The sequence below is a fragment of the Bison bison genome, unplaced genomic scaffold (assembly GCF_000754665.1).
Source record: "Bison bison bison isolate TAMUID 2011002044 unplaced genomic scaffold, Bison_UMD1.0 scf7180017864280, whole genome shotgun sequence".
Classification (NCBI taxonomy): domain Eukaryota; kingdom Metazoa; phylum Chordata; class Mammalia; order Artiodactyla; family Bovidae; genus Bison; species Bison bison.
Window position 1 is genome coordinate 5,227,707 of NW_011494852.1, and position 25,531 is coordinate 5,253,237.

At 38.8% G+C, this 25,531-nt stretch overlaps 2 protein-coding genes across 22 annotated transcripts in view; one reads left to right on the forward strand and one right to left on the reverse strand.

Moving 5' to 3' along the window:
* The window catches only part of ZNF568 (zinc finger protein 568), a 30,862-nt gene extending 20,455 nt beyond the window's left edge, over window positions 1-10,407 (reverse strand). For 2 of the 11 annotated variants that reach the window (XM_010849128.1, XM_010849129.1), the window contains exons 1-5: window positions 9,572-9,851; window positions 8,362-8,430; window positions 5,779-5,942; window positions 4,997-5,269; window positions 2,661-2,719 (exon numbers count right to left, since the gene is read on the reverse strand). In XM_010849128.1, the coding sequence (XP_010847430.1) occupies window positions 2,661-2,719; window positions 4,997-5,030 (93 nt within the window). In that variant the 5' untranslated portion in view covers window positions 5,031-5,269; window positions 5,779-5,942; window positions 8,362-8,430; window positions 9,572-9,851. Of the gene's footprint in view, window positions 1-2,660; window positions 2,720-4,996; window positions 5,270-5,778; window positions 5,943-8,361; window positions 8,913-9,488; window positions 9,856-9,968 lie in introns of those variants that run through there. The other 9 variants (XM_010849126.1, XM_010849119.1, XM_010849122.1 and 6 more) reach the window with 8 other exon arrangements.
* ZNF829 (zinc finger protein 829) lies at window positions 9,946-22,066 on the forward strand. Of its 11 annotated transcripts, none has more exons than XM_010849113.1 (5): window positions 9,946-10,026; window positions 11,028-11,101; window positions 13,803-13,929; window positions 14,232-14,327; window positions 20,199-22,066. In XM_010849113.1, exons 2-5 carry the CDS (start codon window positions 11,069-11,071, stop codon window positions 21,092-21,094), a joined length of 1,152 nt encoding a protein of 383 aa, XP_010847415.1. In that variant the 5' UTR covers window positions 9,946-10,026; window positions 11,028-11,068; the 3' UTR covers window positions 21,095-22,066. The 11 variants fall into 11 exon arrangements, with proteins under 11 accessions (XP_010847415.1, XP_010847419.1, XP_010847414.1 ...); XM_010849117.1 differs by lacking the exon at window positions 9,946-10,026 and adding an exon at window positions 10,126-10,211 and having other exon boundaries at window positions 14,144-14,327; XM_010849112.1 differs by lacking the exon at window positions 9,946-10,026 and adding an exon at window positions 10,126-10,211.
* Window positions 22,067-25,531: the final 3,465 nt, after the last annotated feature.

A 25,531-nucleotide genomic window follows, 5' to 3' on the forward strand; every position in this document is an offset into this window, starting at 1 on the left:
ATATCAATAACCTCAGATATGCAGATGACGCCACCCTTATGGCAGAAAGTGAAGAGGAACTAAAAAGCCTCTTGATGAAAGTGAAAGTGGAGAGTGAAAAGGTTGGCTTAAAGCTCAACATTCAGAAAACGAAGATCATGGCATCTGGTCCCATCACTTCATGGGAAATAGACGGGGAAACAGTGGAAACAGTGTCAGACTTCATTTTTGGGGGCTCCAAAATCACTACAGATGGTGACTGCAGCCATGAAATTAAAAGACGCTTACTCCTTGGAAGGAAAGTGATGACTAACCTAGATAGCATATTCAAAAGCAGAGACACTACTTTGCCAACAAAGGTCCGTCTAGTCAAGGCTATGGTTTTTCCTGTGGTCATGTATGGATGTGAGAGTTGGACTATGAAGAAAGCTGAGCGCCAAAGAATTGATGCTTTTGAACTGTGGTATTGGAGAAGACTCTGGAGAGTCCCTTGGACTGCAAGGAGATCCAACCAGTCCATTCTGAAGGAGATCAGCCCTGGGATTTCTTTGGAAGGAATGATGCTAAAGCTGAAACTCCAGTACTTTGGCCACCTCATGCGAAGAGTGACTCATTGGAAAAGACTCTGATGTTGGGAGGGATTGGGGGCAGGAGAAGAAAAGGATGACAGAGGATGAGGTGGCTGGATGGCATCACTGACTCGATGGACGTGAGTCTGGGTGAACTCCGGGAGTTGGTGATGGACAGGGAGGCCTGGTGTGCTGCGATTCATGGGGTTGCAAAGAGTCGGACACGACTGAGCGACTGAACTGAACTGAGAACGAATTTAGGTCTGCATGTCCAGAAACATAGGCAGTCCATTTCTAGTTGATAATCCAGACCAAACGTCTGACTCTGGCATCTGAGAGGAACTACATAAATTTTTTGAAAGCTTAGAGTACCCTATATGTAGATCGTAACTCATTACCTCAAGGTTTTTACTTTCTAAAGAAAATTCACAAAGAACTATTTGGAATCCTCTAAAAGATAATCATTACCCATGAATTCAAAATACATCTTAAAAAAAAAAATCTATCTATACAAATCTGACAGTCTGTTTCTTGTGACATTTTTATATTTTAAAGTATTTACTGGCCACTTGCATTTTTTCCAACTGCTTGCTCATGTTCTTCACCCAATTATCTATATTCTTAATTACTAATTTTTAAGAATTATTTGTTGTTTTCTTTTTAATTTTTGGCCACATGCTGAGGCATATGGGACCTCAGTACCCCAACCAGGGATTGAACCTACACCTGCCACAGTGAAAGGTGGAGTCTTAACTACTGGACCACCTGGAAAGTTCCAATATACTTCTATATTACAAAAACTGTTTACAGTTTTGCCTTATTACAGTGTTTATGGCAGGTTTATTGAAGAGAAGGATTAATTTTGTGAACACGAATAAGGCATCTTCTCTTTTATCAGTTTTATATGCTAAACTAAAAAAGTAGGCCAATGAATACAGTTAACAAAAGAAAGTGATATAGATAATAATTATTAACAATATTTATCATTTATGGAGCACTTACTGTGTGCATTTAGCCCTCCCAATATTCCTATGGGATAGGTACTATTATTATTTCCATTTACAGATGACGTAACTAAGGCCAAAAAGATTAAGAAAATTGCCCATAATCATGCACTTAGTAGGGAGAAGGCAATGGCACCACTCCAGTGTTCTTGCCTGGAGAATCCCATGGACGGAGAAGCCTGGTAGGCTGCAGTCCATGGGGTCACACAGAGTCGGACATGACTAAAGCGACTTAGCAGCATGCACTTAGTAAGTCACTCAGCCAAGATTTGAACCCAAGTCTGTCTAGGCCCAGAAAAATCACGCTGCCAAAAGGAGAAATAACTGGATAAGCCACCTGATCATATGGTCAATAGAAGTGCATATGTGTGTTTCAAGATGGAAAAGATACGAGCTGAGAAAAAAAGAGCCAGTGAAGTGGAAAATATTTAAAATATAACAGCGTGAGGGATTCCAGAGTTGGAAACAAAAAGAATCAACAGCAGAGGAAAATGAGTCATTTTGTAAAAATATAAAGAACACTGTTATCTTTTGAGACCATTAAAAAAAAACATGAAGAGCTATGGATATCAGAACTACAAAAAATTTTGTCATAGAATATTAGTATATATTTTAGCTCAACTTTAAAAATCTCAACTGAAGAAAATATTAGATCATTTTAAAGAAATATTCAAATTACTCTGCCATATAATTCTAATTTTTAATCTATGACCAAGAAAGACTTTTAATAAACTGAGCTTAAAATCACTAGAATTATGGAATTGTTTTGGATTTCTTTTTGATCTGGGTGTCAATGAAAAGTTTTTTTCTTTCCTGAATTATAAGTTTTTTCCCTCAAAAACAGAGTAAACTATCGGATGAACTTTATGTTTCAATTTGCTTTTGCTTCTCCAGATCATACTCAAATTTGAACTCAAGTTTTATAACCCTGTATGGACCTGTTTATTCATAGCCATATCTCACATCTCCCCTGGTTCTGATCTTCTAGCTGTGTTTTTCCTCACCATGATTTTTGACTCATTTTTTTCCAACTTACTGATAGGTTAAGGTAACTCATTGCAACTGGTTGTAAAATAATACAGGAAACAAATACATGCTTAAAACATACAAGAGAACTGGCCATATCCTCTTCTTCCTGGAAAAGGGCAGAGTCTGGAGAATGCCAAGCTGAGGAAAAAGAAATAAAAACCTATTTATTTTAAAGCTCCAGATAAAGGACTACAGAAATCTTCAACATCAGCTACAAGATTACCTGTAACGACCCTCAGAGCTTTGAGAAATATTAACCACCACCAGGCTACAGACACACTGAACTGTACACAGATGGCTTATAATTTTAATCCTATAGAATTCTATGGGAATTTCTAGAGGGCTAAGTCTAGGGTGCCCAATGAATCTATTTCCATAGGATCCTGATATAAGGATCCTATTCCTAATAGGAGACATATTAAGTACATAATAATAAATACTACAGAGATCTAAGGATTAAATTATTTATGAAGTACTATAAAGAATTTGGAAAAACTTTAATCATATACAGGTTATAGGCACTGTGGAATATTCATATGATGAAATGAAATACAGTTATAATTCTAAACACATTTTAAAATAACTTAATTGACATTTTTTACCCTAAAAAATTCAGGTCCTTCAGGTTAGAAATCAAACTGAACACTTGTATTTATTTCTGTTCTCTCTGAAACACAAGCAAAATGAAAGAAACAAAAGAAAAAAATCTCACAAGGACAAAGAATATAGAAGACTTCAACAGATAAGAGATGTCAACACTTACTTTTCCAGTAAGCAGCCTCAGGTGACCTCCGAAAATGGTGGGCTATTTACTCAACCCAGAAAACCCCACAAAATCATGTAAATCAAGAGGTTCAAATCTTTGTGTTCACTTTAAGAACACTCGTGAAACTGCCCAGGCCATAAAGGGTATGCATATCAGAAAAGCCACCAAGTATCTGAAGGATGTCACTTTAAAGAAGCGATGTGTGCCATTCCTTCATTACAATGGTGGAGTTGGTAGGTGTGCATAGGCCAAACAGTGGGGCTGGACGCAGGATCAGTGGCCCAAAAAGAGTGCTGAATTTTTACTCCACATGCCCCAAAATGCAGAGTAATGCTGAACTTAAGGGGTTAGATGTAGATTCTCTGGTCATTGAGCACATCCAGGTGAACAAAGCCCCCAAGATGCAGCGCAGGACTTACAGAGCTCATGGTTGGATCAACCCACACATGAGCTCTCCCTGCCACATTGAGATGATCCTTACTGAAAAAGAATGGATTGTTCCTAAACCAGAAGACAAAGTTGCACAGAAGAAAAAGATATCCCAGAAGAGACTGAAGAAACACAAACTTATGGCCTGGGAATAAATGCTGCAAAAAATAAATGCAAATAAAAGTTAAAAAAAAAAAGAGAGAGATGTCAACAAAATTTTGAAACCTAGAGAGCAGACAGATGACTGGTTTCTAACTTAGAGAAGGGTGAAGCTTAACTGAGCTTCATGTTGGGGAAACCATGGCGGAACATTTGAAAGCCTCAGGAATAGAGGCACTAGTTACTTCTGCAAGCAGAAGATTGGGGTGGGGCTGAAATACAAGGAACTAAATATAAGGTGGGGTTGAAGCAATGTAGAGAAAATAAGGGAATTAAGTGAAAGCTGTCGGTATGAAAGATGAGGTACTTCCCTCAACTTTTTTCCTTTGTTTGCCTCCCAGCGTTCCAGCTTATACTCCTCAATCTGTCTAGGACTTCTTGCTGGGAAAATTGACTAGCTCAAAAGAAAATGCATATAGATCCTGACACTGGTCAACCTTCAACCTCCAACAAAACACCCTATTAGAAAGAAGAGAAAGAACAGTGGGTGGGAGTCAGGATGGGGAGAAGGTGATGAGGAAGGGGTTAGGCAGAAAACAGATAAATTCTCACCTCCACTGTCAAAAGTCAATAGGAAATATCTAAAACAGAAATCAAACATTAGCAGTATGAGGATGTTATTCAGGAAAGCAGAGCTGAATACCAGAATATCCAGGAAAAAAGTGTTCCAAGTAGTTGCTGATGGCTAATGGGAAGAGGGTATGGGAAGGAATGGAACAGGAAACTTTTGTTTATAGTTATATATTTAACAGCACTTAAAAAAATCAAAATGTATTTAAGAAAAATATAAAGTACATGAAAAATGTATTTAAAAAGCACTTGTCAAGTGAATAAAAACCATCGACAAAGGGACTTCCCTGGTGGTCAAGTGGCTAAGACTCCATGGTTCCAAAGCAGGGGGCCCAGGGTTAATCTGTGGTCAGAGAAGTAGATCCCAAATGCCTCAACTAAGACCTGGTACAGCAAAATTATAAAACAAAACATGATTTCTTGGTAGGAGTACTGAACTTCTCCTTTTACATCCTCTCTCCTAAATTCTGCTCATCTCTGAGCCACCTCACCTGTCCTTTCCATCATCCGAGTCAAACGCTTCATTGTCACACTGCTACTGTTGATCTCTGAAGGTTAAGAGGTACTTCAGTCCTTCTACAGTCCATACAGAGGGGTTAAGATAGGGTGCAGGTCTAGAAATTCCAGGGTCCACTGTATCTCAGGACTCCCCAGCTGGTGGGGAAGATCTCAGATCAGGAAGTCTCCTTCCATAACAGATACCTGCTCTTCATGCTTCTTTCTCCTTACATCACAGATCTGTCTTATCTTTGTGGAGCCAGGACCTGTGGGTTTATGATATAAATCCAATTTACCTGATGTCTTCTCACTGCATCCCTATCCCTATGGGAACTAGCCTTCAAGGTACCCCCAGGGATCACTATCTTCTGGTATTCATGTTTCTCATACACCCCTCCCATACTGAATAGGGTTGACCTGTCTAACCAATAGGATATTGCAGAACGACAACGTGTGACTTCCAAGGTTAGGTCATAAAAGACACTGTTGTTTCTGTCTTGCACATTTTTGGATCATGTACTTTGGATGAAGCCAGCTACCATAACATGAAGATATTCAACCAGCCCTAGGGAGAGGCTTCTGCCAGCAACCAACACCAATTTGCTAGCCATCTTGGAAGCAAATCCTCCAGTCCCCACTAGCCTTCTGATGACTGCAGCTCTGCCAACAACTGGATGCAACTTCATGAAATATCTGAGCCAGAATACCCTCCCCATTTCCCACAAAGTTGAGATAATGTGTTTATTGTTGTTTAAGCCACTAAATTTTGAGTTACCTTATTACACAGTAATAGATAATTAATATAGTCCCAAACAACTGACTTCCTTGCTTGTAATTCACAGTTCCTGGAGTCACTGACCAGAGATACTGAGATAGCAGGAGTTTGGAAGACAACTCAGACTCAGCAACTCAGGTTGAACCAATAGAAACACCAAGAGTCTAGAAACAAAGGGGATAAAAATAGTCAGGTTCACATAATATCTCCTCCTCAAATATCTTTTGTGAGCATAAAGGTATAGGCCTAATGCAGTGACAGATATAAAGCTGAGTCAAAAAACATTCAGATTTTCAGCAACCCCAAACTTGGAGTGAAAGAGAGTTGCATTAAAAGTCCAGCTATTCCATTTCTTATCTATCTTGACAACTGAGGTAAATAAGAGTTGCAATTTAGGATTCCCATACTCATTTGAAATGAGAACTATACTCATGTCACATGATATTAATTTATCATCTATGGTAAAAAAAAATCATACACAAGAGAGGAGACTAATCCTTGTTCTGTATGACAGAGAAGAAATAAAAACAGAAAACATTCAATTATAATAAATTTTGAGAAGCATTATGCCTGGGATATACTCCTAATATCCCTCACACCATTTCTATGTTTTTACAAAGTCCATTATCACTAACAAATTATGTAATTTATCATGCATGTTGTCTATCTCCTCATATAAAATACATGAAAACAGGGATTTATTTTTGTCTGTTTTGCCCCTGTTAGTAGGTGCTCAGAAAATACGTTGATAAACTGGTATAGCCACTAGGGAAAACAGTATGGCAGTCACAAAATTAAGAACAGAATTAATATACAATCCATAAATTCCACTTGTGGATATATATCCAAAAGAACTGAAAGCAGGCATTTGAACAGGTATTTGTACACTCATGTCCATAGCAGCATTATTTGCAATAGTCAAAAGATAGACACAATCCAACTGTTCATTAACAGATGGATAAACAAAACATGGTATGTACAATCAATGAAATATTATTCAGCCTTAAAAAGGATGGAAATTCTGACACATGCTTTAACATGGATGAACCTTAAAGAGATGCTAAGTTAAAATACTCACAAATGGACAAATACCGTATAATCTGGTATACAGAGTACATAAGGAGGTAACGTCAAATTCACAGAGACAGAAAGTAGAATAGTGGTTGCCTGGAACTGGAGGATTGTTAAGAATGGGGACTTATTATTTAATAGGTACAGAGTTTCTGTTTCACAAGATAAAAAAGTTCTATGGATGGACAGTGGTGATGGTGGCATAGCAATGTGGATATAATGCCACTGAACTTGAAAGTGGTTTCAAGAAGACTTGAAAATGGTTAAGACAGTAAATTTTTGTAGGGTTTTTTTTTTTTCCTTTATTGAGGTATAACTGATTCACAAAAAACTGCACGTTTAATGTATATATCCTGATGAGTCTGGACATATGTATCTATGATACCAATACCATGACCAAGGTACTAAACATATCCATCATCTCCAAAAATTTCCTTGTGCTGTTTAGTTTTTTCAGTAAAAACACTGAATATGAGATCTATTCTCAACATATTTTAAAGCATAATACCATTTTTAAAATATAGGTACTATGTCGTACAGGTCTCCAAAGTTTATTCATCTTACATAACCGAAACTTTGCACTCACTGGAAAACAATTTCCCATTTCCCTCTCTCCCAGCCCCTGGCAATAACCATTCTACTCTCTGTTTCTTTGAATCTGATTATTTTTGATAGCTCATATAAAAGAACTGTGTAGTATTTGTCCTGAAACTGGCTTCTTTTATTTCATAATGTCCTAAAGGTTCATCCATGTTGTCACAAACAGCAGAATTTCCTTCTTTCTTAAGGCTGAGTAATATTCCAATGTATGCATATGCCACATTTTCTTTATCCATTTATCTGTTAATAGAAAGATGTTTCCAAATCTTGGCTATTTCAATAATGCTTCAATGAACATGGGAGTAAAGATATGATGACAGCAAATTTTATGTCATTTTTTATGTTCTCTCTACTTTCCCATAATTTTAAATACACACACATACACACAGAGTGGGCCCTTGAACAACATGGGTTTGAACTGCATGAGTCCACTGAGACACAGATTTGCTCTCAATCAATCATATTACAGTACTACTACACAATCTGAGGTTGGTTGAATCTGCAGTTGCAGAATCTAGGATACACAGAGCCAACTGTAAAGTTCTACTTGGATTTTTGACTGCAAAAGAAGGAGAGGGGATTCACATCCCCATACTGTTCAAAGGTCAACTGTATATCACAGGCAAATGAAATACTACTAATTTCAGGTAATTAAAATTAGAGGAAAGCAATGTATCAGATAAAAAAAAAAAACAAAAAACTGGGTGGATAGTTTGTAGTTCAAGTGTTCTAAAATCTTATTTAGTTTGGGTTTTGATAAACATGCATGTTAAAAACTCAAGGATAGGAAACCAAAGCAGTGGAGAGAGAAAAGGGGATAAGGTAAACCTGCTCAATTAAAAAGAACACATAATAGAAAATAAAGCAAATTTTTATCAGCAACCACAATAAATGTAAATGAATTAAACTCACCTATTAAAATAAGTCAAACAGGATAAAAGGGGGAAAAGCCCAGCAAAATGCTCTTTATAAGAAACAGACCTGAAGTATAAAGACATAAAGGGAAGGGGTTGTAAAATGAAATGCCTGGAAAATGTAGTAACAAAACCTGAAAAACAATATTAACAGACAAAAGAGAACCGTGGACTAAAAGAGATTTACCAGGATAAAGAGGCGTGTTTCCTAATGATGCAGATTGAAATCTTAGTCCCAATTCTTCACCCACCTCTAACAGGATTAGACATTCACACTTTTTGCCATCTAATTTTGCCTTGCCCTCTGACTGTGGGTGTAATTAATGTTAAGCTCAGGCATCTGTAACATTAGTGTACTTGGGAGCAGAGGTTTTTATGATTATCTTGTACTCTGGTGATTCACCAACAGAAGAACATGTCCTGGTAACCACTGTCCTTTTTTCCTGAGTTGCATAAAGAACACATGTGGAGCCGGTCTGAATGGATTCTGCAGCCCAGCCCCCCAGGCAAGCCCAGCCTACATAACCTGAACACAGAGATTCTGCAAACCTGTGAATAAGAGAATAAATGCTTACTGTTGCATGCCACTGAGTTTAAAAGTGGTTTGTTAGGCAGCATTACTATGATCACAATAACTAATACAAATAATAAAAGAAGCCATAGGAAGATGAAATAATACATCTGAAAAAGATCACCAAGGGAAACTGGAAAGTAACAGAACAGGGCTAAGTATGGCTAGGGGCGGGGTGCAAAGAGCGCTGGGAAGCAGACTAAGAAAGAATGACCAACGGGGAGGAAAGACCACGTGAAACCAGATACAGAAATTTCTTTCAAGCGGTTGCCAATTATGCCAAAAGGCGACAACAGAAGACAACTGAGGTAAGACAAGAACCACTACACATCACAATCACAAACATTTCATCACATTCACACACACTGTACATCTATCTGATAATCACACAGACAACACCGCACGTTATCATAAATCACAATCACAAACATCACATGACACAAACATCCCGTCACAAGCATTCCATCACACCCACATAACCACACCCCTCATCATCCTCACATCACAATCTCTCTCTCACACACACACACACACAGCATCGAAACGCCACAGACCATCATAATCACACACACACTCTAATTCTCCACCAGTTTCTTGTTCTGAGAACTCCAACCACTCTCCAGGGGCGCACTCCCACCCGCAGCAACTCCGCACTGCCACTATTCCACTCGGGGCCTCCTTAAAGGCTCCGCCCGCCAGCCTCGCGCGTTGCTTCAGCCAAGAATGTTTCACGGCCTCCTTAAAGTCCCGCTCCGAGGACGCGGTAGCGTCACCTGCCGGAAACACCCGAGTGCGCATCTAGCGCGCAGTGTCTGGGACGCCGGGTGCAGGCGACACTCGGGAAGGTCAGGTGCGGGTAACTCCGAACCATCCCTCCGCGCCCGCCTCCCAACGGACGTTCCACAACACAACACCTCCCAGAAGGTCCCGCGGCCGGAGTCAACTTCCGGCCAGAAAGGAGCAGGCGCTTCCTGTGTGAGGGTCGGGGTGAGCCAGGTCCTATCGGGTAGCTGAGCCCCAGCGTGCTGAGATACCTCGAATTGCAACTCCGAGACCTGGCTAACCTCTGAATTGAAGGAGCAGTCGTTTCGGGTGGGTCCAGGCAGGGCGCTGAGAGGAATCGGCCGTGGGGACAACTCTGGACCACATTTCCCAGAGGGCCTGGCGGCCTGTCACTCTTCTCGCGGGAACTCGAAATTTTCATCACGCCTGGCGGGACCGTTAGATTCGTGAGGCCAGAGATCGTGGGCCCCTGGGGACCTGGTTCAGCTGTGCAGGTTCGGACCTCAGGGGACCCGAAAGGTCTAAATTGAAGAAACTGGAGACCTATACGGAGCTTCTGTGCTGGCGGAATGGAGTGAGAAGGGGGGAAGTTATGCGATTCCTATGCAGATATAGGATGCCTGTCATTGTGGAATTGTGACTATGTGTCCCTATGGTAGTACGTGCTCATAATACCAAGACAGTGGGGTGCCTGCAACTGTGCGAGTGTAATTATGCGTCCTGTGGTGAGTTAGCGATTGTGTCTGTGTTACCACGTTTGACTCTGTGTGTGAGGATGTGCAGTTTGTGTTCTCTTAAGTATGACTGTGCAGAATGTATGGGCTTCCCCGGTGGCGCTAGTGGTAAAGAACCTGCCTGCCAATGCAGGAGACTTAAGAGACGCGGGTTCGATCCCTGGGTCGGGAAGATCCCCTGGAGGAGGGCATGGCAACCCACTCCAGTATTCTTGCCTGGAGAATCCCCTGGGCAGAGGAGCATGGCAGGTTACAAGCTATAGGATTGCACAGAGTTGGACACGATTGAAGCGTCTTAAGCATGCACGCACGTGCGGAATGTACGAGTCTGATCAGCTGTGCGGTTGTTACTCCAGAGTTCAGTTCTTAGGAAACCTCTGTGAAGTTTGGTTTGATTGGAGTCCTCAACAGCAGTAACCGCAGCTTTCTTCTGAGACACTGGGAATGGACGGGATACCCCATTTTCCTCTGATCTCCTTTACCTGTGTGTACTGAGGGGTGGGGATGAGAATGGGGCTGGGCTGGGGCTGACTTGTGACCTGACCAGTGTCTTACCCTTACTTTCTACTCTCCCAGTTCTACCCTTCTCCAGGTGAGGCTCAAAAGAGAAGGAAAGAATGCATGATGAACTTCTGCAAACAGTGTCCAAGGTATGTTGGGATTTCCTCATTGCTTTCTGTCTTCTGAAAGTTAATGCTTAATAAAGGTATATCATTTGATGATAAGTTCCTATGATTTTCCTACTGGAGAAAAGGATAGTTGAGCCTGCTACTGAAGCACAGTAACTCCCATATACCTAATGTTTACTTATTTGGAAAACGGCTCCACTTCTGTTTGTCAAATTTTTTTCTTTTTAAAGGCAATATTTATTATGACTTTAAAAGCATGACTATTTTAGAGAGTTTCAAAACAATTACCAAGAAAAAAGTAAAATAGGACCACTCAAAAACCAGTGTTAATATTTTTGTGTATTTTAATTGTTTTTCCAAAATCAAATTATACTTCATTTACCATTTTGAGTGATAGTCACTCAGTCATGTGTGACTCTTTGCGACCCCAAGGCCTGTAGCCTGCCAGTCTCCTCTGTCTGTGGAATTCTCCAGGCCAAAAAAGTATTCTCCTCTATCATCAAATGATCTTTGTAAATACAATTTTTCAAAGGTACATATTATTTTTTTCATGAATGAGTTATAGTTTATTCTTCAAATCAGTTGTATGAGACATGAAGTCTTTGCTTTATCTCAGGAAGGGGGTGGAGGGCTGGCAGGCAGCTAGAATTTTGGAGTCTCCTTGTAACTAGAAGAAACAAAAATATCTTTATTCACTTATGTTTCAACATGTCTCATCTTGGGGAACTCACCAATCATAAGGCTATCAATCACGTTAATTTTTTTTTATTTGAGTATTAGAGTGTACCCAGGTAGAAGAGTCAGAATAGGGATACTATCTTCACAAGGTATAAATTTGGAGCTGAAATTCAGTTCTCATGGAACTAAGTTTAGAACTCTCAATTTTAAGAATGTGTGTTTGGTACAGAGGCAAAGAAAATCAAGAAGAGAATCAGTCTTCTCAAATAAGCTTAAGGCCGTTCTATCTGAATTTCTTCAGAAAGAGTTGAGTCCTTCCAATCCATTCTCCTGTGCCAAAGCCCAAACAGAGCATCTGGTTCCCCTCTCCCATCAACCTCTAATTACACTCACCAGCTCTATATTGAAGATATTGCCCAATATTAATATTCTAGGAAGGTAGTATACTGCAGTGGGGAATACATTGAAATTTGTTTTCAGAAGCTAACCTAGTGTTTGATCTGGAAATATCTGAAACATTCCCAGTAAAATCAGAGAAAGACAAGGGTACACACCATTACCAATGTTATTTAACATTGTTCTGTGGGCATTAACCAAAGCACTTAAACAAAAGGAAAATTTAGGTTAAAAATTAGAAAAGAGGGTGTAAGATTATTACTTTTTGCAGATGACATGACTGTGTACCTGAAAAACCAAATCAACTTATAACCAACACTCTGAAATAAGCAGGACTTCATAGGAAGCAAGGAAAAGAATATTTTTTTCCCAAAATTTCCACTCTTAACTCTATGGCTAATTTTTTTGTTGCCCTGGATAAAAGCTTGTGCAGTCTCTAAAATTTTTTTGATCACTCTTCAGTATTTTTTGGTTATTTTCAGTCACAAGATCAGACTTATTTTAGTAATTACACTCTCTGGTTGAGTGTAATAATGTGCAAATTTTATTTAAAGCCTGTTCTCTGATCTTAGGCTTACTTCAGGCTAGAAGCTTGCATTGTGAAAAGGAGGACATATAGTCCTAAGCTGCTTTATTTCCTTAACCTGAACTCCTTTCTCTGCTCCGTAGTCCATTTCTTTCCCATAGTCCTTTATCCTCCTATTCCTAGGTATTAGTCTCTGGATCTGCTCCCAGATATTATCCTGGGCCTTGCCTTTTACAATTATACTGGACTTCATTCACCATTCTTATGTTAGTTTCCTAGCTTCTGAATATAATACCTTTCATTTGCTTATTCTCTAGTTTTGATGGCACACATAAGCCAGTACCTTCCCAAGAAAAGCTGGACAGGAGAAAATTTAACATTCATTCTCTATGAATCTAGAATTGTCTTGAGCTAATTTTCATACTAGCTTGGTATTTAATATTGCTTGGTATATAATCTTCATATTAACTTTGAGTATTGAATTCTCTGCCAAAATTTGTTGTCCTTTGTAATATTAAAGGAATTAGAGACTTCCCTAGTGTTCTAGTGGCTAAGACTCTGCACTCCCAAAACAGGGGGCCCAGGTTTGATCCCTGGTCAAGGAACTAGATCCCACATGCAGTTAATTAATTAATTAAAAAATAAAGGGATCATTTCATTTTCTTATTTTAAATAGTGCTGTTGAGTCATCCATTCCCATTCCGATTTCTGAAAATTTTTAATGTGATCCACACAAGGTTTTAAAAAGTTCTGTTTTTCCCTGATATTCTGAAATTTTACTCCAAAATATAACATAAAGTATTTTTTAAAGTCTATCACATTTCCCCCTCTTTTAGGGCTTAAAGGGAACATGGGAAGGACTCTTATTTATGCAGATTTTACTGTGGCCAGGCACTGAGCTGCAGGCTTGCTATTTCATCTCATTGGAAAAGTCCACTCTATTTGCACACTCCTAGACAGATCCCTCTGTACATAGCAGATATGGCTTGGCTGATGTAATAGGATCCAGCTCCTTCAATTTGCTTAATAATCTGTCCTTTTCTGTAGAGCTCTCTATCATCTCATTTACTACCATCATTTTCTTCTCTCCTTCCATTGTGAAAGCATGTGTGTTATTTTCAGGGGTCAATGATGTTCAGGGACGTGTCTATAAACTTCTCTCAGGAGGAATGGGAATGCCTGGACTCTGGTCAGATGAATTTATACAAAGAAGTGATGTTGGAGAATTTCAGCAACCTGGTTTCAGTGGGTAAGGATGACTGTCCCCCCAATTCAGAGTCTGCTCTTGGGAATGTCTCCTTTCTCCACTGTGAATTACTCATTCCAGGTAACCAGCTAAATTCCTGCTCTCTGTCCCCCAAGGAATGGTTGAGTTGGAATGGAATGGGAGAGCTGGAAATGGGCAGCTCTGTTGGGATATGGCTGAAGCTTCATCTTCATTTTTTCTCTCGTCCTTCCTGTAGTGGCATCTCTCTTGATCACCAAAGGACTGGATCTGATTTCTGGGACACCAACAGCATAACCATGTCCCGTGTCTTTTCTTGTGATCAGGACTTTCTAGTTCTAAACCGGCTGTGATCTCCCTTTTGGAACAAGGAAAAGAGCCCTGGATGATTGACAGAGAACTGACCAGAGGCCTTTGTTCAGGTAAGCAAGAGATGATAGTGCAGGAGTAGAGCCTGAGGAGATACTACCTGTAGGATGTTATCAGGAAACTCCCTACAAAAACCCAAGGCCTCTTCCATAAAAGATATATCTTGTTTTTTTTCCTCTTATACTTTTTTCTCTGTCCAACGTAGCAAGTATTAATGCCTTCCTTCTTCATTTCCAAGGCAGTTATTCTACCCACTTTTTAGATTTCATTCCTTCATTGGATATGCTACATTTAGACTTATGTAAGAGTAGATATTCCCACCCTAAGAAGTGTGTGTGTGTGTGTGTGTGTATTTGTGTTTTCTTTTCCAATTTATCATTTTATCTACTGGTTTTCATTTTATCTACTTTCCAGAAAATTACTAGCTGTAATTTTCAGAACCCTTTCCCAATCACTCCCCTCTTTGTCCTCCCGAAAAATACACACTATCTTGACTTCTAACTCTATGAAGTAATTTTTGCCTGTTTCTGAGTTGCATGTAAGTGGAATCATACAGTACTTATGCTTTTATTTTTCTTTCTCACCTTCATGGGATACATCATCCATGTTATTGCATATCAGTTCAGTTCAGTTGCTCAGTTGTGTCCGACTCTTTGCAATCCCATGGATTGCAGCACACCAGGCTTCTCTGTCCATCACCAACTCCCGGAGCTTGCTTATGCCTGTCCATTAAGTCAGTGATGCCATCCAACCATCTCATCCTCTGTTGTCCCCTTCTCTTGCCTTCAATCTTTCCCAGCATTAGGGTCTTTTCAGATGAGTCAGTTCTTTGCATCACGTAGCCAAAGTATTGGAGTTTCAGCTTCAGCATCAGTCCTTCCAATGAATACTCAGGACTGATTTCCTTAGAATGGACTGGTTGGCTCTCCTTGCAGTCCAAGAGACTCTCAAGAGTCTTCTCCAACACCACAGTTTAAAAGCATCAATTCTTTGGCGCTCAGCTTTCTTTATAGCCCAACTCTCACATCCATACATGACTACTGGAAAAACCATAGATTTGACTAGACGGACCTTTGTTGGCAAAGTAATGTCTCTGCTTTTTAATATGCTGTCTAAGTTGGTCATAACTTTTCTTCCAAGGTGCAAGCATCTTTTAATTTCATGGCTAGAGTCACCATCTGCAGTGATTTTGGAGCCCAAAAAAATAAAGTCTGTCACTGTTTCCATTGTTTCCCCATCTATTTGCCGTGAAGTGATGGGACCAGATGCCATGATCTTAGTTTTCTGAATGTTGAGTTTTAAGTCGACTTTTTCACTCTCTTTTCTTTCACTTTCATCAAGAGGCTCTTTAGTTCTTCACTTTCTGCTATAAGGGTGGTGTCATTTATGTATCTGAGGTTATTGATATTTCTCCCAGAAATCTTGATTCCAGCTTGTGTTTCATCCAGCCCGGAATTTCTCATGATGTACCCTGCATATAAGTTAAATAAGCAGGGTGATAATATACATGCATTTATTGCATATAGCTAATGTTGGTTCATTCTCAGTGCAATGTGGTATTCCATTCTATGGATGTATTTTACATTATTTATTCTGTATTGCTAATTATTATAAATTAAGTGTCCTTTCTACTACTGACTATTGGGTTGTTTTCCAGTTTTTAGCTGTTTTACATAATGCTGCTGTGAACATCTGTGTACATATATTTTGGTGTATATATATACACATTTCTTTTTGGTGTATACACAGGAATGGAGTTACTAGGTAACAGGATATGTGTTGGTTCAGTTTTAATAATGCCAGTTTTCCAAAGTGGTTACGCCAATTTATATTTCCAATAGCAATATGAATGTTGCTATTGCTCTGCATTCTTGCCAGTTCTTGATATTGCCAGACCTTTTAATGTTAGACATCCTGTGGTATGTTTATGTGCATGTGTGTGTGTTCTGTGACTTGCCCATTTAAGTTTCTTGGTTCTGTTCATTGGGTTGTCTTTCTTTCTCTTACTGATTTGAAGGAGCTCTTTGTATAGTCAGAATATGAGCCTTTGTAAATATCTACCTCTATCACTTCCTTTTTTATTCTCTTAGTGTTGTCTTTTGATGTTATTAATTTTAAGAAGACAAGCTTACCTATCTTTTCCTTTATAATTGTTGCTTTTTGTGTTTTGTGTAGGATTCATTGCCTACTCCAAAATCATGAAAATACTTCCTGTTTTATATTCTAGTAGCTTTGTTGCTTCACCTCTTACATTTAGATCTCCAGCTCCTTGGAGCTGATATTTGATGTAGTATGAGGTGGGAGTCAAATTTCATTTTCTCCCCCATGTGAATATGCAGTTGACCCAGCAAGGTCTACTGGAAAGACTTTCTCTCTATATAAGACTACTTTGCCATAAATCATGTGTTGCCATATCTATAAGTCTGTCTCTGGACTTTATTATGTTCCATTTGCTTGTCTACCTGTGTCTGAATACCATACTAGAATGGTACTATAGCATTTTAAAAAACCTGCTCACTGCTCTGTGTTGACATTGTTTCCTTTATTCTTTTCCATGAGCACCTGTATTTTTCAAAATTTCTTTTATAACTATAGTCCACATATCCTAGTGACATTGCCCTTCGGTAAAATTGCCTCCTTTACAGTACTTTTAATGTATATTAGAAAAAAAGTGTTTATTAGACATACTTAATAGGGCATTACACTCACTCCAGTGTTCTTGCCTGGAGAATCCCAGGGACAGGGGAGCCTGGTGGGCTGCCATCTATAGGGTCGCACAGAGTCGGACACGAGTGAAGCAGCTTAGCAGCAGCAGTAGCAACTCTAGTTTTGAAACTTTTGTTTTCCCCTTTTTCCTTTAAATGCTATTTAAGTCAGTAAATAAATAAAACTCCAAAAGTACAAACCATAAAGCAAAATCATGAACTGAAAATACATCAAAATTAAGAATTTCTGTTAAATGAAGGACACAATAGATAAATTTAATGCACAGTAGATCGGAAGATAGTTGCTAATTAATAGGAAGAAGTTAGTGACCCAATAAAAATACTGATAAAGGTTAATGAGGTTAAAATGCTAATTAATAAGCCTTTCAGATGTTGACACTTAATAATTACAAATGCAAATAATGACAGTAATGAAATATCACTTTTCACTTACTATCATGGAAAAGTAGGAAGCTGGATAACGACAGCTGTGAGTGGGGACTTAGAAATTCTTATGCATTCTTGGTGAAAGTATAAAATGGTATTGCCTTTCTCATCTGTTACTACTTAAACTGGTATACATATGCCCCATTTTTGAGTATATATCTACAATTGAAAATCATACAAAAGGGTAAATACTTAATGTCTTTCCAGTGCCATACCAGTGTATTTTTCATGTTCACTTGAGGATTATTTAATTATCTGGGGAAATGTATCTTTGTTTCACTTATTATTTGCTATTCATTAGGGACCAAGTTCTCTTAAAATTAGATATTAAGTTTAAAAAGATTGGTAAATTGCAAATGATTTGTCTAGTGGAAAAGGTAGTCTGGAAGGAATAGGATAATATCTTATTATCTTATTCTTATCTAATAGGATTATCCTGTTATCTTAAAAATTTTTATCCTTTTTTTCTGTTAATGTGGCTGGTATCACCATCTGCTTTTTTATTTATTTATTTATTTTTTTATTTTTTTCACCATCTGCTTCTATGCTTGCTTCTGGACATCCTGGGCTTGAAATAAACATATTGTAGTACTGCACTCTATAGTACTATACAGTAAAATATACAAAAGCACAACCACTTGTAGAGGATGCACACACGTGACAGTGTACACCAGACATGTGAGTTATGTGATTGGACATGTGAAAGATGTACTTTTGCATTTTTTAAAGTTTGCAACTTGAAGGTTTGTCTGTAGGGGGCTTACGGTATTGTTTTCTCCATTCAGCCATTCTCTTTTTATTTGAGAGTTTAATCCATTTACATTTACAGTTATTGTTAATAAGTAACAACTTACTATTGCTATTTTATTATTTTCTGTCCTTGTAGTTCTTTTGTCCCTCTTTCCCTCCCTTGCTGCCTTCATTTTCTTTCTTTATTTGTATTGATATGCTTTGACTCCTTTCTTTTTCTTTTGTTTATCTTCTATAAGGTGTCTTCTTTGTAGTTATCATTGGGCTTTCAGAAATATAACAGTATGTTTTATGCTGATAACAGTCACATACAAAAATAATTTTACTTCTCCTTATCCACTCTTTGTGCTGTTGACCTTGTACCCATCTGGTACATAGATTAGTTCACCAACCAGGAAGCTTCCTCCAATCCTTCCAAGTATTTTACTGGAGTGTCATTATTTAGGCAAGTGTGACCAGCCCCATCCCTTGAAACAAAGGATCCACTGTGAATCACCTCTTTATCATAAAGTCAGATATGATCAAAAGACCCTTGTTGTGAATAATGAAAGATAGTCCAGTGGTTTTTGAAGCTGGGAACAAAGACCAAATACATTTTTTTGAAGCTGGGAACAAAGACCAAATACATTTTTTTTTAATATCACAAGTATGTATATTTTCTGTTAATTCTTTATTCCCAGTTCAGTACCAATGTCCCTGCCTATGCTGGATGTTCCTGACTCCAGATTTTCTCTGGTTCCATTTTTCTAGATTTCTAGTTTTCTTTGAGAATGGAAAACTATAATCATCCTTTCCTGTGGGATAGGGAGGAGATACACTCTTTGAATTCATCCTTCAGCTTTTACTCTGCTCTGCACTCTGCTATTAGAAGTGCCTGATGCCTCCAGTTCTTATGTATTTGAAGGGATTTGCACCATGAATCAATACTGTGGAATTCACCCACTGGAGCTTGTTTAGTATTCTGTGGTCTGCAGTCACTTATCACTCATCCATTGACTTTCCAGTTTCCAAGTTCTGTTTCTTCTCCAGTATCTTTTATCCTCATGGGGTTTTCCTTTCCCTTTGTTAAGCTTTTAGTGTAATTTTCTTATGGATTCATGAAAAGCATTGGTAAATTTATACCTACAGTCTGCCATTTTTAACAGAAATTATGCCCCCTTTAAAAAAAATATAGTTGTCCCTCATTAAGTCACAAATTCTATATTTATGAATTCATTTACTCACTGAAATTTATTTGTAAATCCCAAATCAGTACTTACAGTGTTTTCATGGTCATTAACAGATATAATGCAGAGTGGTGGAAAATCCTCGTTTCTCACAGAGACTGTTTCATTCTTATTCTCTTCTTTCTCACGCTCAAGCTACCTCCCTTCTTAGTGACTGCCATGGCATGAAGATTCCATTTCTCTGTCCTGGCATCAGCATCACAGAATTCGAAAGCAAACTATTTTCACTGCATCCCCAAGATGTACCAGGCTCTATTCACAGACGTGATTTACCTGTCTACCATTCTCACCAGTTTCATTCAGCACCCTAGACTTGCTGTGGGCTGTCCCCCAATGTGAATTTGCCAACAATATACCCTTTGCTTAAAGTCACTAACCCTCCACTATCCCCATTTATACATTTCAACACATTTATTCCTCAGTAGTCCTGAAAGCATGACAGTTATCCACAAATTACAAGACATAGTATGGTGCTCTGTGAGTATGTACTTATATAAATGTATATATGCTTAGAATTATATAGTGATATAATGTGGAGGATAGCTCTGAATAATGTGGACTCGCTGAAGTTGCAGGTGATTCTGATCCCCACCAGGTTCTCTTCAGCTTCCTCTATTGCCTCTCCTTAATGTCTGTGCTTTCCTTAACAATTTTACAAATTGCTTAGCCATGTTTGAGAACTATCTAACTGTTTACTTTCCCAAATATTATTTTCAGTTTAATCTTTGCATTTTTCAGAAGTTTAACCTTTCCCAGAATAAGAAAAATAAGCATATGCCTTTTTGTTTTCTTTCAGATCTGGAATCCATGTGTGAGACCAAGTTATTATCTCTAAAGAAGAGACATTTTAGTCAAGTAATATTTACCCATGAAGACCTACCCACTTTTTATCAGCTGACATTTCTCATTCCACATCAAAAAACTATTAATGAAGAGAAATCCTGTGAATATAAAATATGTGGAAAGGCCTTTAATCAAAACTCACAGTTTATTCAACATCAAAGAATTCATTCTGCTGAAAAAAACTATGAATGTAAGGAGTGTGGGAAATCCTTTAGTCGTGGCTCACTTGTTAGTCGACATCAGAGGATTCACACTGGTGAGAAACCCTATGAATGTAAGGAATGTGGAAAGGCCTTTAATTATTGCTCAAACCTTAATGATCATCAGAGAATTCACACTGGTGAAAAACCCTATGAATGTAAAGTATGTGGAAAAGCCTTTACTAAGAGTTCACAACTTTTTCCACACCTGAGAATTCATACCGGTGAGAAACCTTATGAATGTAAGGAATGTGGGAAAGCCTTTACTCAACATTCAAGGCTTATTCAGCACCACAGAATGCACACTGGTGAGAAACCTTATGAGTGTAAGGAATGTGGGAAGGCCTTTAGTAGTGCCTCAACACTTACTAACCATCACAGAATTCACACTGGCAAGAAACTCTATGAATGTAAAGAATGTGGAAAGGCCTTTATTCAGAGCTCAGAACTTATTCAACATCAGAGAATCCATACAGGTGAAAAACCATATGAATGTAATGAGTGTGGAAAGGCTTTTAATAAAGGCTCAAACCTTACTCGTCATCAAAGAATTCACACTGGTGAGAAACCTTATGACTGTAAAGAATGTGGGAAGTCCTTTGGTAGTCGCTCTGACCTCATCCGCCATGAAGGAACTCATAATGGATAAGTGATAGTTCCTTTTGATAAACTTGATAGTAATATTTTTAAAACAAGTGATGCAAAAATGCAAGGGGAAAAAACTGAAGGTTCTTCTGTGTAATAGTTTCCTAGGGTTGCTGTAATGAAGTACCAAGTACCACAAAACAAGGTGGCTTAAAACAACAGAACTTATTCTCTCATAGTTTTTGAGACTTGAAACCCAAAATCAAAGTTGTTGGCAAGTTTGATTCCTTCTAGGGACTCAGGAAGAATCTGTTGCACACCCTTCTAGCTTCTTATAGCAGCAATTTTTGACATGCCTCGGCTTATAGAAGCATTGCTGCTGTCTCTGCCTCCATCTTCATACTACGTTCTCTGTGTGTCTCTGCATCTGTTCTGTTATACAGACACAGGTCATATTGGATTAGGGCTCACCATAAGGACCTCATCTTAACTTGATTTTATCTACAGAGACCTTATTTCCAGGTACTATCACATTAACATACCAGGGGTTGGACTTCCAATATAGTTCAACCCATTACACTGTTAACACTATTTTTTCTAATGTGTTTGTAATTTTATGTATAACATTAATCAAATGTATTTAATAATGTGAATTCAAGGTCTAAATTAAACCCCCTTTTCCCTCAAAAAATTCTGTCCCCAAAATTCTATGTTTTAGGACCATCTTTTCTATTTCTGTGGCCTACATCATCCTACACTGTAAATTGTGTTGCATAGGCTATCTTTGAATTCATGGTGGAATTATAAATTTGTATTTGAAGATAGCTTGTTAGTATTTTCTTGTTAAAAAAAAAACAGAGGGCACAAAGAAAGATTTATAAGCCTGTGAAACAGAAATGACTGCTTTCAAATTATCATAGTATATCCTTGCAGGCTTTATTTCATGTAATCATGATATACATGTTGTACATATGGTACATGTTGTACCATAACCTGCTTTTATCATGCTACTATTTAAGTACAGATGTTTATGTATTATTATTTTTAATGGTGTCATAATCTTTTCTGTGGTTGACTCTCATTTTGCTAAATAACTACTGATAAATATTTTGGTGCCTGTTTAAACTTTTGTAGTTACAGAAGTTGCCTTCTAAACGCAACTTTAGTACTTTTTTTGTTTGAAATTTCAAAACATTTAATTTCAATGTTGAAATAACTAATGAATATTTTCTCCCTGTAAAAAATTGCCAATAATCCCCAATTCCCTCATAATCGCTATTATGAATTTATTTTTATCCATTGAAACCTTTTTTTTTTAAGTTTTTTACATGCATGTGCACATACAACCAAATATGTAAACAGTTTAGAAAAAGTGTTGCTTTATACTTTTTTTTTATAATTACTAATGATGGTTATGTTGGATTGTTGTAAGGATTTAACTCATTTGAGTTAAGTGAAAAATGGGAGTCTTACTAACATATAGTAAGAATGTAGCTGGTAGTTATCCAAAATTAACATTAATATTTTCAACATTATTATTTATGGAAAGGACTTTTACCAGTTTCATCATAATTTATATCAAAGAATTTATAATGAAAAAAGGACCTATGGCTGTAATGTTTGCAAAAAAGCATCTTAGCAACACTTACTCCTTATTCAACATGAAGTATAAAAAAAAAAAACACTAAGAAAACTCAGAGACAAAGAATGGGTGAATAAGCCTACATTAACACCTTGTACTTCATGCTGCACAATTATCTCATACCCAGCAAAAAACCTATTTGTCAAGAATAGTTGAAAACCCAATTGTCAAAAAAGAGAAAGACATGAAATATTGTTAATAATCACTTCCTTCTCAGAAAATCTGTACATCATATTCTTTTCCAGAATGGGAAAAAATTAAAATATGATAACAATAAATATTGACAATGCTCCTCCAAATGTTGGGGCTTCCCTGGTGGCTCAGTGGTAAAGAATCCACCTGCCAAGCAGGAGACGTGGATTTAATCCCTGGGTTGGGAAGATGCCCTAGAGAAGGAAATGGCAACCCACTCCAGTGTTCTTGCCTGGGAAATCCCACGGGCACAGGAGCCTGGCGGGCTACAGTCCGTGAGGTAGCAAAGATCAGACACAACTAAGCAACTAAGCACACACACAGAAGCATACAAGCACATTATGTAGAAAAACTTTTGAGGGTTGGCAGGCAACTAGATCTGTATTTAGATTAAAATGTATAGACTGGGACTTCCCTGGTGGTCCAGTGGTTGAGAGTCCACTTGCCAGTGCAGGGGAAAAGGGTTTTATCTTTGGCCCAGAGTCGGACATGACTGAAGCGACTTAGCAGCAGCAGGAAGATTTCACATGCTGCAGGGCAATTAAGCCAGTGCGCCACAACTAGTGAAGCCTGTGCACCCTAGAGCCTGTGCTCTGAAAAAAGAGAAGCCACTGGAATGAGAAGCCTAAGCATGGCAACTAGAGTAGCCCCTGCTCCCTGTAATTAGAGAAAGACCCCTGCAGCAACGAAGACCCAGCGCAGCCATGTCCCCAGCTTCTGTGCTTAGTCTTGTCCGATACTTTGCGACCCTGTGGACTGTAGCCCGCCAGGCTCGTCTGTCTATGGGGATTCTCCAGGCAAGAATACTGGAGTGGGTTTCCATGCCCTCCTCCAGGGGATCTTCCCAACCCCGGGATCGAACCTAGATCTCCTGCGTTGCAAGCAGATTCTTTACTGTATGAGCCACCAGGGAAGCCCAGCGCAGCCATACATGAATTAAAAAAAATTTTTTAATGTATTGGCTTGCTGATAATATCAGGAAATCACTAATAAATGAACTAAATATGTAAGACAAAATGTCAGAAAAATGAAAGCAAACTAAATTCAAACATAGAAGAAAAGACTTCCCTGGTGGTCCAGTGGTTGCCGTGCCAATCTTCCAATGCAGGGGGTGAAGGTTTGATCCTTGGTTGGGGGACTAAGATCCCACATACCTCTTGGTGAGGAAAAAATAAGAGATTGTCAAGAGAATGAGAAGACAATTCATCAGATCAGATCAGATCAGTCGCTCAGTCGTGTCCAACTCTTTGTGACCCCATGAATCGCAGCACGCCAGGCCTCCCTGTCCATCACCAACTCCCGGAGTTCACCCAGACTCATGTCCATTGAGTCAGTGATGCCATCCAGCCATCTCATCCTCTGTCGTCCCCTTCTCTTCCTGCCCCCAATCCCTCCCAGCATCAGAGTCTTTTCCAATAAGTCAACTCTTCACATGAGGTGGCCAAAGTACTGGAGTTTCAGCTTTAGCATCATTCCTTCCAAAGAAATCCCAGGGCTGATCTCCTTCAGAATGGATTGGTTGGATCTCCTTGCAGTCCAAGGGACTCTCCAGTCTTCTCTAAAACCACAGTTCAAAAGCATCAATTCTTTGGTGCTCAGCCTTCTTCACAGTCCAACTCTCTCATCCATACATGACCACAGGAAAAACCATAGCCTTGACTAGACGAACCTTTGTTGGCAAAGTAATGTCTCTGCTTTTGTATATACTATCTAGGTTGGTCATAACTTTCCTTCCAAGGAGTAAGCATCTTTTAATTTCGTGGCTGCAGTCACCATCTGCAGTGATTTTGGAGCCCAGAAAAATAAAGTCTGACACTGTTTCCACTGTTTCCCCATCTATTTAGAATTAAGTGGTGGGACCGGATGCCATGATCTTCGTTTTCTGGATGGTATAAAATGTCTACAAATCATATATCTGATAAGAGATTAATATCTAGAATATATAAAGAATTCCAAAAGCAATATAAAAAACAAGGGCTTCCCTGGTGGTTCAGCGGTAAAGAATCCGACTGCCAATGGATGAGATAGAGGTTAGATCCCTAAGCCAGGAGAATCCCACATGCCTTGAAGCAGCTAAGCCCGTGTACCACAACTATTGAGCCTGTGCTCTAGATCATGGGAGCTACAACTACTGAGGCCTGCTCCTTAGAGCCTGTGCTCTGCAACAAAAGAAGCCACTGTGATGAGAGGCTCAAACAATGAAACTAGAGAGTAACCCCAACACTGCAACTAGAAAAAAGCCCAAGCAGCAACAAAGACCCAGAACAGCCAAAAATTAGTTTTTAAAAAACGGGCAAAGGTCATGAATAGACATTTCTCCAAAGATAGTATACAGATGGCCAATGAACACAAGAAAAGATGCTCAATATAACCAATCATTCAGTTCAGTTCAATCGCTCAATCGTGTCCGACTCTTTGCAACCCCACGGACTATAGCACGCCAGGCTTCCCAGTCCATCACCAACTCCTGGAGTTTACTCAAACTCATGTCCATCGAGTCGGTGATGCCATCCAACCATCTCATCCTCTGTTGTCCCCTTCTTCTCTTGCCTTCAATCTTTCCCAGCATCAGGGTCTTTTCAAATGAGTCAGCTTTTTGCATCAGGTGGCCAAAGTATTGGAGTTTCAGCTTCAGCATCATTCCTTCCAAAGAAATCCCAGGGCTGA

Coding starts and splice junctions, on each gene's coding strand:
- ZNF829 (XM_010849113.1), top strand. CDS start 11,069: ATGCATGATGAACTTCTGCAAACAGTGTCCAAG. Junction 13,930..14,231: donor CAGCAACCTGGTTTCAGTGG/GTAAGGATGACT, acceptor TCTTGTGATCAG/GACTTTCTAGTTCTAAACCG. Junction 14,328..20,198: donor GACCAGAGGCCTTTGTTCAG/GTAAGCAAGAGA, acceptor GTTTTCTTTCAG/ATCTGGAATCCATGTGTGAG.